The 13,345-nt window shown below is 36.4% G+C and overlaps 1 protein-coding gene across 2 annotated transcripts in view; it reads right to left on the reverse strand.

Annotated features, from left to right (window-relative positions):
• WDR70 (WD repeat domain 70) overlaps positions 1–13,345 on the reverse strand; it is a 237,968-nt gene that overhangs the window by 27,816 nt on the left and 196,807 nt on the right. For both annotated transcript variants that reach the window (XM_074328991.1, XM_019737298.2), the window contains one exon: positions 12,753–12,891. In XM_074328991.1, the coding sequence (XP_074185092.1) occupies positions 12,753–12,891 (139 nt within the window). The remainder of the gene's footprint in view (positions 1–12,752; positions 12,892–13,345) is intronic.

Genomic DNA, 13,345 nt, shown 5'->3' on the forward strand with positions numbered 1-13,345 from the left:
AGATTCTCTCTACAGAGACCAAAGGGAAAAAAAGGTGGGCTGGGGAAGAAGAGAGAACTGTGTACAAATGGCAGTGTCAAAATTCCGAAACAGGGATTTTGGAATTACCCCTAAGCACAAGTAAAAAGGCCACAGAAAATTCCAAATAATTTATTTCTGTGGTCTTTTTGGTTTACTTTAAGTGAAATCATGGAAGCAAATAAGAAGAGGAGACGGAAACCAATAAGAGAAATAAATTTATATTTTAGGACATGGTGGGATGGGAATTACTAAGTATCTGGAACTTTATGTTACTTAATTGAATTCTCACAACAGTACTACAAAACTAGGCATCTTATTCTCATTTCACAAGAAGAAACTGAGGCTTGTAGGAGGGTGGATAACTTTCTCAAGCTGACAAACTTGTACATAGAGGAGGTGGGATTGGGGGGAAGGTGAGGAGTTCCAACTCCAATGCTTGTTCCCTTACACTACCTAATTATGCAAAGTCCTATTTTAGAATATGAAAAGGAAGGGACGGCAGAGATTTTTATATCATTTCCAAACTGACCTAACTTAGAAGTAGAAATCTTAGCAAGTTTATATTTAAAAGCAGATGGTGTTACTAAACTCATAAAGGAAAAAGCCCACCTAGCTACCCAGTTCGGAAATGTTACTACAAAAGAAATCAATGCCTGCGTAACATCTTGGGCGTCTGTAAAGCACATATCTAAACACTACCCTTATTCTACTTTACATGTGAAAAGAGACCCAACATCCTTCATAGTTTTATATCTGAAACACGATTATGATGAAACACCATTTCCTGATCCTTCCCAGCTGCTGACCCACACTGTAAACCAAACTCCATCTGGTTTTTTCCTGTTTGTTTTTTTATCATTAAGTATAAGAATGGATAAGCCAACTCAGTGATTCCTGGGGAGGACAAGCATTTTTCCGAATTTTCAAATCAAGAGCCTTACACCTGTCTGTGAAGAGGACTGTCCTGCAGCCTTGCAGACTTGTTAGAGGGGGCCTCACGGTCATGGCCATCGCAGGACTATCGGATACACTGGAATGGCCGTGTGTGTGCTGATCCCCAAGGCTGAGAACACAGATCAAGATGTGAGTCCAAAGCAAATGAAAAGAAGGCAGAGGAAAATGGAAAAGTACTGGAGAAAGAACTTTCTTCCGACTGTCACAAGTTTTACTCACAGAGAAAGAAAAACTGCTTCCCACATTAAAATATTGAGCCGGGGAGGTAGAAAAGGTGGGAATTTTTTAACTTTTCCGGGCTATTTGTCCTGTCCTCCCAATGCCTTGCTTTTCCCAAACTTGGATTATTTTGCAGCACACATGGGCCATGGGGCTTGCCCTCATCCCTCTAAGGTTCAGGAAGCACCTAGTGAGTGGGCCTCAGTCTCCAATAAATAAGATTCCTCAACACCCACCTGATCTCCATGGAGACATCCCTCAAATGGAAAAGGTTTAAGACAGACATTTTCTCTGCTCTTCTCTCTAAGTGAGCATGTACCTTATCTATCCTTTTTCCTCCTCCACACTCCTCGAACTCCAAGAAACTTCCACCATAGGAACTGTCTCTCTTTGCTGGAAATCTTCTCAATCTTCCTCCTTCCCTGCCCCAGATATTCTCTCTCTGATAAACCAGATAGATGCCCAATGGTGAAAAGAAAAAATGCCAGAGCACTTTTGTTGCTGCAGAAAAACCAAACAGGGAAAAGCATTGCTCTAAATATTTGGTAGAGATGCACAGATTCCACTTTTTAAAAACTGGCATCTAATTATCAAATTAATTCTCCTCAAACCTATGGAAAATGCATTTATTAAAATCAGTTCATTTACAGCCTATGCTCTAAAATTAAGGTAACCGCTAAAGCAGCAAAAATCTGGAATCTGGTAGTTGGACTTGGCACTAAATGAGTCACATCTGTATCTGATAATAAACTTGCCTAAAGAATTTCATCATGAAAAAAAGTTCTCAGAGAAAATGGAAAGTCTCCTGGGTAAGAAAATTAAACACAATTTTCTTCATCTAATTCAAAACACTAAATTTTAATTTGGTCTAATCCCGCTGTTTGAGAAGAATTTACAAGGCAAAGAAAGTACAAATTATGATTAAAGAAAATCTGGTAATTATTCTTATCAATGACAGTCTGGGAGCAGGAAACAAACAGGAGTCCACAGGGTGAGTGACACTGGTGGGTGGCGGGTCCCCTAAGGCAACTACCCCAGAGGCATCATACCACGGTGATCCACTTAGAAGCTGCACTTACTGGAAAGCACATTCTCAACATTCTAGCAGAGCTTGCCACTGGTGGGCACAGGACGTGCCAAGATGTGGAGCCCCTCAGCTGGAGCCTCAGGCAAGCCACTTCCAGCAAAGAGTAGCCTTATCTGTTTATATCACATATTATCAACTATTATGAAGACCAGGTTGCGAAAAAGCACGGGAAGCCCTACCTAAGGCCACCTCTGTCAATCAAATCTGCACAGACCCCGGCCCCTTTGCTCTTCTTCATTTATCAGTAGTTAAAGGTGGACATAAAGGTAATAACCATAAACCCTTTGTTTATGTGTATCAACAAAGCACAAATGGATAAAACTATTAAATACCTAACTACTACATGAGAAATACAGATATATGATCCGGTCTTGGAAATCAAGTATGTAAAACCAAAAAAGTACAGGAAAGCTGAATCTTCGAAGGTGAACTATCCAGGATATGTAAAGCACTATTTATCTCAATATAGTACGGAAAGAGGTTTTACAAATCATACTCTTTTATTTAGCCCTTTGGGGGGGGTCTCACAACCCCTCCTCATACAGGACACAGCATTATCTATCACTCCAAAAAAAAGGAGAAAACACTATACTGGGATATGTGTTAATTATAGACCTCGTTCTTCCCCACACTATATATAATTGTGAAAGTTTGGCCAGAGTTCTGATAGAACAGCTGGAAAACTTGTTACCAAAGATCACTCATCAAATTCAGGTTGGGAGAGAAGAAACTGTCACAGAAAATTCTACAAGACAAAGTCCCTCACTTGGTCTTCTATCAGTGAGAAGTAATATGGTGCTGGGCTTAGATAAGAGAGCAGTAGTCATTGTTGTATTATATTACACATTATATAAAGAACAGCGTGTCACTTTGAACACCTTTAAACATCTACAACATCAAGTTCTCCTTTTTAATATTTTATAGAGGAGTCAAGTATGTTTCTCCTTCAGGGTTGTATTATCTAGAGGCTGATTCCTCATCCAGTTTTGCCATTATGGCAATTATGTCTACATGTGTACAAGGAAATATAGATAAGTTTAAATACCAATAAAATAAAACACCAGACATTTGTGTAGAGAAGGGAAAAAAATGTTTCTATTTAACCAAAAGGGAAATGCTGACTTTTTTGCTATTTTGAAGAACTAGAAATAAAAGCAAAACAGTAAACGGAAAGTATTTCCTTGAAACTGCGGACACCAAGAAGTAGTAGATGCCGTTTAATATACAGCAAGGTAAATGACACTAGGAAATGGATAAACTATTAAACTGGACAAGCCCTCCTTTTATTCTTCATTCTTCTGCATTCTACGATTTATGAAACCTGAAGCAGCATGCGATAGGCCTTTCCTCTCACTGTAACTCCCAAAATAAGATCACTGTCAAACAGATAATTATAGGAAAAGGCATCTTCCTGTAGGTTTTGAATCTGGGCTCCTACAGTAAATATTATCTCAAAGAAGAGAATATTGAACAGTGAAACTAAATAATTGTACCTGAATTAGGAGTCTACTGGCTAAATAAGACTTTTTTTAAAAGACTTGGGATGAGAACAGAAATGAAGTGATAAGTGTATCAGAATTTGTCTTCCATCCTAAGGAAGAATAATGATTAGACTTTTGATAAAATATAGTGATAAATTCCAACAACTAATTTTTACTTCAAGGAGAGTATGTTTTACAAAATAGATCCAGGACACAGATCATATTCATTAACAATATAACAACCAAATTATATTTATTAGAGTTTTAAATTATGAGCAGTTTAAGCATCCACAGTAAATTTGGATTTCCTCTACTGAACTCAAAACAGCTATTTTTAGTAAGACTGAAAAAAGATCATCTCAAGTTTTAAAGAAGCTGACAATTAACATATGTAATTCTTCCTTCAAATCTAAAATAAAACATTTATGCTCTGAAATTCCAAATTTATTTTAAAAACTATTAACAAAAAACAAAAAACAAGAGAAAATGGTAGGGAAGAGGCCATTACAGTAAGTTCCAATAGAACATACCAGAAGAACATATAATAAGAGGTAATGTAACATTAACAAATATATTTTTGCCAAACACCTACTATGTGCCATGTGTTATGCTAAGCATTCTAATGTCTGTATCACCCACATGGCACCGAGGAGACTCTCACTCCAATACGGTCACTGAAGAATCTAGAAATGGCTTAGAAAAGAGTATCAAAGGTAACAGAAGTGTGGAGAAAATACACCACAAGGAAATGTGAAAAACAATAACAACAACAACAACGAGTGTGCTTCCTTTAGACAGGAGAACACTGAATAGTAACTTTATAATCTTCAAGGAAACAGAGGCAGTTGAGCAGCTGTTCTCCAGCTCCGTGAGGACTAGAGGTAAAGGATGTGGGCTCTAGGCCTGAGAACGTGCGGCTAAAAGTAAAGGAAAAAAGATCCGATGGCAAGGGATTTCATAAACAGAATGACCTCCCTCGGGGGTTGTAAAAGTCAGTCTAATTTTCATATAGGAGAGCTAAGCTGCAGTGCTCAGGTGGGCAAGGAGACTGACTCTGAAAGATCCTATTGAGAAACAGAGCAGAGGATGCCTGATGCCAGATGGCAGCTAATTAAGCCATAGCCAGCAGCTCTGCTTGTGGCGTAGCTATGTCAAGGGGACATACCACCAGAGTGAGAGGTGACTCACATGGGGATTGGTGACATTATTTTATTTCCTACAATATGAATGTCCCTGCATATGTGCAGCAATCTTAGAAGCTTCCTCCCAGGCACATGTGCTGCAATTTGTACGATTTCATTGTGTGTTTTCCAGCACTGCTGCAATTTTTTAATTAAAAAAAAAAACACCAAAAACTCCAGATTCTGGGTGAGACAGAGGAAACACATTTCACTCAGTCTCTCCCTCTGAATACAGTTATAAAACGCGGACGGAAGGCATGGAACACCGATCTGAGGACTCTGAAGAGTAAATAGTAGAAGGTGGATCGGGGAAGGAATCCAGAATTCAAAGTATCGCTGAAGCATCAGTGAGTTTACAATTTCCCCCACTCTGGTACTCCACTCCCCCACTAAAAAAAAAAAAAAAAATCTGTGATGAACAAAGTATCAAAATTCTACCTAAGGACAGTATCAGACCGAGTTTTCTTTTTGCCTCAGGCTTTAATACAGCTCGGCAGAGCACTGTTACTGATCCCGTTTTTACTTCAAGTATTTGTGTTTTCTGCATCATGAATTTTTTGCAGTAATTTTCTTTTTTTTTTTAATGTTCCATTAAAATGTTATTTATCTTAATTACTGAGTTTTCTGGCACCTCCTTAAATTTTGTGCTTGAGCCTGATCCTAATCCTGGCCCTGTCTCAACCTGTATCTCGCTCTATTACACAAAACTTAGCTCAAAATGGACCACACCTAAATATAAAACATAAAACTTTTAGAAGAAAATCTGTGTGACCTGCAGTCAGTCAAGGAGTTCTTAGATGCAACACCAAAAGTACATTCTATGAAAGTAAAAAATTGATAAATTAGACTTTCGCAAAATTAAAATCTTTGCGTCATAAACGACACTATTATGAAGATTAAAAAAAAAACCCAAGCAATAGATTGGGAGAAAATATTTGCGAATCACATAGTCTAAAAAAAATTGGTATGTAGAGTATATAAAGGACTCTCAAAACTTAACAGTAAGAAAACACACAACCTAAAATGGGCAAAAAATTTAAATAGGTACTTCACCAAACATGATATGAAAATGGAAAATAAACACATGAAGATATTCACCATCACTAGCCATTAGGAAAATACAAATCATCACCATGATGAGATACCACACCACACCTATTAGAATATACGAGTATAAAGTTAAAAATGCCAACAATACAAAGTGTTGGTGAGGATGTGGAGCAAATGGAAAATGCATACACTGTTGGCGAGAACGCAAAATGGTATTGCAACACTGAAGAATGGCTTGGCGTTTTCCTATGAAAATAAACAGACACTCACCATATGACTCAGCCAGCCTACTCTCAAGTGTTTACCCTAGAGAAATAAAAACTTATGTTCACACGAAAACCTAGGCTTATTGCAGCTCTATCTATAATCTCCAAAAACTGGAAACAATCAAATGTCCTTTAACAGATAAACTATGCTTTATCTATACAGTGGAAAACTACTCAGCAAAAAGATGTAACAAACTATTGATAGACACAAATGACCTGGATGAATCCCAAAGGCATTCTGCAGAAAGTCAGTCTAAACCAGTTAACTCCTGTATGAGTCCACTTACAAGACATTCTTGAAAAGGCAACACTATATAGTGAGAATAGATAGGTGAATGCCGGCGGTTAGGAGTGAGGGGAAGGGGAAGGGACGAGCGTGTGACTACACAAGGATGGCACAAAAAAGTGTTTTGGGGGCGATGCAACTGTTGTGTTTGTGTTGATGGTGGCTATATGAATCTATGTATGTGTTTTTAAAATCACAGAACTGTCCACTTTAAAAAGAGATCAATTTTACTGTATAATTTTTTAAAATAATAAAAAAGAATCAGCACTAAACTAGTTACTGTCGTTTTTCCTACCTAAAACATTTTAAGACTTATAAGGCAGATATTAACAGTTAAACCACCATGAAATCTGTGGTTCCTTTTCTCTCTATTCTCTTTTGCCTCTTCTCCAAATGCGGGAAACGACTGTCCTGGAACACCCATAGCATGACACCTTTAGGTGCAATGAGAACGGAGAAGTCATTGATTCAAGTCCTACTGATACCAGCCTCCCCCCCACCCCCCGCCTCACCCTTGGACACTGTGAAGCTACCTGAGTAGGAGACCCCAGCTGAATTCCCGTTACTATTTATATTGAACTCTGGTATGGATGCTGCTTACTTCAGAAAAATCCCAGAAAGGGTTTAGTAATCCAACTCACAAAAGCACCAAAAATACAATATTGTTTTTCATCATAGCCCAATGGCATCACTTTTTTTCTGTAATTAAAGAAAATACTCCTACAGAAAGTAGTACTGACTGATCACTGTGCTTCTTGGCAGTAAAATATTGTCCTAATAGTCATGCTGGGAGTTAGCTCTTGACCCTGGAAAAGGTAGTGCTAGAGAAAGAACTATGCGACTGCTGTGTTGGCAGATCTACACTAAAACTCCATCATCTCCTACCTACTCCCAGGTTCCCTCCAAACATTCATACATTTCAGAAGACCAGGAAATAATCAGTGCTCATATCCCTGCCTTTCTGTTCTCGATGAGCAAATGCTCCATACACCTATGATGTCTTACACTTGGCTGTGGGGAAAAATACATATTTCATTAAACATAAATATGCTCATCAGGACCTATCGAGAATATGCATTGTTTAATCTTCCCCAGAAAGTGAATTACAGTAAAATTTCATTAAGCTGATATCTCTTTATTCAAAATAATACATAATTCAAAACAACTACTATGCCCTAGTCTACCAGCTGCCTGATTGCTCTTTAATAAAATCAGATAATGGAAAGCTAGTTAATTCAAAGCCCATTTTTTCCAACCCCATGTGCTACACCTTAAGAAGGTTTCACCTTATTTTAGAAGGCACATAAATGCCAAATATAGTCTTTCTTTCAAGTTTATTTTCAATTGGCATTTGCAGTGCCGATCGTTCAAGTTCCCTCCGTGTACTGTTCCTTGTATAATCCTGACTGGGCAAGGACACCACCTGACTCATTTCTAGAAAACTTTTAAAGAGGTGCAATTCTGTCTGAGCTGGGATTTTGTATCCCAGTAAGAGACGTCATTAGTCTATCCCCCGTACAAAATAGAAGAACAGATGAGTTCCTCAACAACTTCAGAGACAAGCTGTCACAGGCGTAGCTTCATTAATTCGTTTGAAGTGAATTTCCAGATTAGTTTATATCTGCATTCAAATGTAAGAACCAAGATACATTCTAAAGCCAACTCTCCTGAGGACTTCTGGAATATCCATTAATTTGAATGACTTTTCTGCTCCCTTCCATATGTACGAATAATGGAAGGTGACTATAGTCTGAATGGTCAGCACGTCCCCTACACTTACAAATTAAGATAGATGGCTAGCTTCGTGAAGGGTCTATTATTTCATGCCCTGTTATATCCATTTATTCTTCCTCTTCAATCTCTTTAGATTTTAAATATCAATATTCTTTTCTAATAAGAACTCAAAAACTTTTTATATGGAATAAAACTGGCAATATTTTCATTTTGTGTTATGTCATTTCATATGTTAACACAGTAGTTTTCTTGGACATCAAAATTTATTAATTTAAATGTCATATCTGGGAATAATCTATGGGTGATACGATTAAATATGGTACTTTCTTAATGATCTGTTTTTAGATTTAATATATACTACCTTTATAATCAGAAAACTGGAATTAAAACACAAAAAGCTAATCTGATAGTCCCCATTGAAAGGTATAGATGAAGAACCAGATTTTATAAGAAAAAACAATGTAAGTTCAAGTTCTCTTCAGAACTCCACCTAATAATGAAAACACAGTTGATATTTCATGAAAATTTGTTTGTTTGTTTTTTAAAAGAAATCAGTGTTTTACCCAATATGGACCTCATTTTCTCCTCAATATATACAGTAGGCTGTCTCTATAATCAGACATATGGGTCTTAAATAAGAAATTTTCCCCTCCTTTTGGGAAACATATAAGTTAGAACTCAATTAACATAATTTTTACTAACAATTACTTCTTTTTCAACAAATACTCATGCTAATAAGGGGGAGAGACCACTTGTTTACTAAGTAAGTAAGTAGGCAAGTAAATAAATCTGGTAGGAAAACTTCATGCTGTCCCTATCTTTTAGAGGAAGGCCACAGTTAATATTAATAACAAATTAAGAAGGTATTATTTTTATTTCACTTGTCTCCATTTGATGAAAATTAAAATAACTGATAAAGTTCCAGGAAGGCAGATCCAGAATACATATTTTCTCTAACTATAGAGTTGACTCCATGAAAAATTAATAACAAGATTTCAAACTGATAGAAGATACTTAATAGTTGACATTGAGGTTTTTTTTAAAGAACATAAATGATATGTGCACAATATTGATTTCATTTCTCACAGGAAGGGGATATTCTGGAGAAGAAGTAGTGGTGGAAAGAAGCAAATATGTAATACATCCTTGTTCTTTGTTATCTATTCTCTTTGGTGGTTAAAAAAATGTTCCTAAAGATAATCAAATATTGCTTAGGTAATCACAAATGATTCTTTTCTTCCTTAAAAGACCTTCACTTACATTGGCACAAAGATGCTTAATCAACTTTAAAATTCTTAAGGCAGTCTAGTGGAAGATACCAAACCAAATTTCCCTTCCCTTCCCTTTAGCTAGATCAGTTGTGCTAGACGTTACAGCTGTTTTAAAAAGAAAGGTTTAGCTTTTTTCTTTTGTTTCCTCACTTTGATCAGTTAGTGTTTACAGAAACAGAGGTCACTGAATTAAGTACCTAAGCAAACAAACAAATCAGAAGAGAAGTCAGGATCAGGTGTGAAATTTCTGGCTTTTTCCTTTCCACGTTTCTTATCTTTACCCAAGGAAATGTCTGTTATCTCTTTCAAATTATTGTCAAAAGCAATTGAGGTGAAGAGGCCCATCTTAAATAATACTAGGTCAAAACAACTTTATTTCACCATGCGTGGGTTAAAGAGTATAAATGGTTATATGCTAGTACAATTGCATAAATGATGTGCTTTGAATTATATTAGTTAAAAAGGAAATTCTATTAGTCAGTCTGCAATAAATTATAGTTTGATGAAAAATTACTAAGCTAATAATAGTTTATAATATTATTTCTGAGCATTTCCCAAAATAACTGGAATTTTGAAAGGTTTAAACACTTTTCTATGTTTCCTCTAAACATAGCTGTTTTTTAAAAAATTGATATGTCATCTCCAAATTATATTTTGTCCATTCTCTCACTTCTACACTTTTATCACATAAAGCAATGGAAGTCTTTACATAATATATAAAAAGCCTAGGATCCCGTCATACACAAAAACAAAAGTGAGTTTGTAAACTCAAGATTCAAGTTATATTCTGGAATTTATTGTAGAAAAAAAGCTAAGCACACTACTTAAAATCACAAAGAATTAGATGTGAGGAATATGCAAGTGTGTGTTTTTAGCTTGAGGAAACACAACTGGACTACAAAGGAAACATCTAAAAATAATTTCAGCAGAATTGAACATTTGTCACCTCCTAGTAAGGAGAGTTAAGAGTCTCTACACTGAATAGAGAAAAAAAATTCAGAGCATATGACAACGCAGAGAGTGGAATTATACCCAGTTTTTCTTCTAAGTCTGTTACAGAAAAGAAATATGGAAAATTTAATTGTTATATTTTTAAAAGGTATTTATTGTGAGGATTGTAGGACAGTTTTTAGTTATTAGGAAATTAATTGTATAGATGGTTCCCTTGCCTTTCCATCTCTAGGTACTTCTCTCCTGCCTCACTCTCCAAAGACACCACAATGTGCTCCACAATGTGCATCACTTTCTGGAGCTTCCTAAGGACAGTCGTCCCTCAGTATCTGCAGGGGGATTGGTTCCGGGACCCATCCCAAACCCAAATCTGCAGATGCTCAAGTCCCTTTTATAAAATGACATAATATTTGCATATAACCTACACAATCCTCCCGTATACTTTAAATCATCACCTGTAATACCTAACAATGTAAATTCTATATAAATTGTTGTTATCCTGTATTGTTTAGGGATCAGCTTTCTGGAATTTTTAAAAATATTTTCAATCCGAGGTTGGTTAAATCTGCAGTTGCAAAACCCATGGATCCTGAGGGCCAACTGTACCCGTCACTCATTCAGTAAATATTGATTAAGCGCCATCTACGTGCTCGGCACTGTTCTAAGCACTGAATATGTTGCAGTAAACAAAACAGGCTAAGTTTCTGCTCTCAAGGGTGTACATCCTGGTGGTAGAAGACAGATAAAAAGAAACAAATATGCAATAGATGAGGTGGTGGGAAAGTGCTATGGAGAAAAAGATCTAGCTAAGACAAGCAACTGAGAGCAACACAGCAAACAACATGTTCTGTACACTACAGAAATCCAGCATGTCTTCAAAAGTGCAATCATACTTCCATGTCCCTTAATTTACTTACGTTTCAATTTAAATTACAATTTTAAAAACACAATACCAAGAATAATACTTAAATGTACAGTCATTGAGAGGCATAACAGAACACGGCTTACTTCTGGGACAACCAATTACAATAATTTTATTTTCTTGAGATTAAAGTTGATAGAGTCAAGAGTGTTTTTCTTTGATTCTAGTGTTTTAGTTGGCTTCTGGATGCACCCAAAAAAATATTATTAGTGTTGGCACATTTCAAATTATGTCATGAGATTAGAATCTATAAAACTTAAGTACTCATCTAGAATTAGTCTCATTGTTATTTCTATATTGTCTCTAACTATACCATGGTTTCAAATTTAGGGCCTACAATTAAGACTCCACAGTAATACTAGAACATTAGAGACATGAGCTTTTTACTGGTGATTTAGAAACAGTTGTTCAATTGTCTGAATCACTTAAGTGCTTAATATGTCTCAACTGTTTACAAAGAGCTGAAACAACTGGAGAAACCTACATAAGAGCACTGTTTAAGATATAGGATATTACTAAAGAATTTGACAATGAGCCAAAGAAAATTTACACAGACATTAACTGGCCTGTTTCATACTCAGAAAATAACAATGATTTGCCTCACCATCTAAATAATAATATATACTTTAAAAGACTTTAAAGGAATTCAGATTTTCCTCTGGGAATCTTTACTATTATTATATTACCTATGGCTCCAGTCTCAGGATGAATGAATGAATGAATGAATGAATGAATGAATGTTGGTGTTTTAGTACTCATATTAACCTGGAAAGAAAACTAAAGGGTTGTTTTTTTTTTAGACGTAGAAGTTAAATCTGAAGCGTCTTTAACTTCCAAATAACTAAATAGAAATTAAGCTGATTGGAAGCTGAGTCTTAATGACAACACGGACAAGCAGAATTCTGTCAAAGTTTTCAAGGTTTAGGAAACAATGATATACTTCCTCACTGTCTGAGGGCATAATTTTTCACTTCTATCCACAATCCGCAGATCCCCACAAACACGCACATTGTGGGAAGCTCATTTCTATATTCTACCTGACAATCAGGTTCTGCTCTCACCAAACTGGTTGGCAGAAGAGGGAAACATCACTGGCCCAGCTGAAATTCTGACCGAAGTATGGGCCCGTAGGAAATACTGGGCCAGGGAAGGGTAGAGGGTAGATAAGCCAGTCTACAATGTACTAAGAATTCCTGTGTTGGAGGAAGAGCAGCTACCATTGCACTCTAAGGACCAGGGCTTAGGTTCTATTTAAAAACCAAAAACCAAAACAAAGGAGGCAAACTTCACTTCATTCTCAAGGCTGGGGAGAAAAGAATATATACATACCGCATCCGTGATGTCTATTTCATATACCCTTTGGAAAGTCCTGCGCTCAAAGAAAACAAGTTTGCCACTGCCACATCCCCTTTGAACAGATGTACCGGTGACTAGGAGTTTATCATCTGGACTGAAACAGCAGTCGGTCCTACAGACAAAAAGAGTTTATAAGCTTATGACCCCACAACAGTGCAACAATAATGAGTGAGTCAAATGAAATACAAACACGACCATTATAAGAAGAGATAACTCTGATATAGGGCTTACAATAAGTCAAGCACTTGTGTTAATGTGTTTAATCTTCAGAATAATCCTATGAGGTAGACATTATTATCCCCATTTTACTGATGAGGAAACTGAGGCAGAGAGAAGTTAAATAAACCTTGTCTAAGATCACAAAAGAAAGGGATTCGAACTCAGGCAGTCTGATTACAGAATCTTTGCTTTTTTTTTTTAACTTCTACACGTTATAATAATATGTTTTAATGTAGAGAGGATGTGGGAAAAACTCAATATAAACACTGACAGTATCTATACACAAATAGACACTGTATGACTAATGACTAAGTAATGATTACTTTGACCACTTTTGTAATTATTTT

The sequence above is a fragment of the Rhinolophus sinicus genome, linkage group LG03 (genome assembly GCF_036562045.2).
Source record: "Rhinolophus sinicus isolate RSC01 linkage group LG03, ASM3656204v1, whole genome shotgun sequence".
NCBI lineage: Eukaryota > Metazoa > Chordata > Mammalia > Chiroptera > Rhinolophidae > Rhinolophus > Rhinolophus sinicus.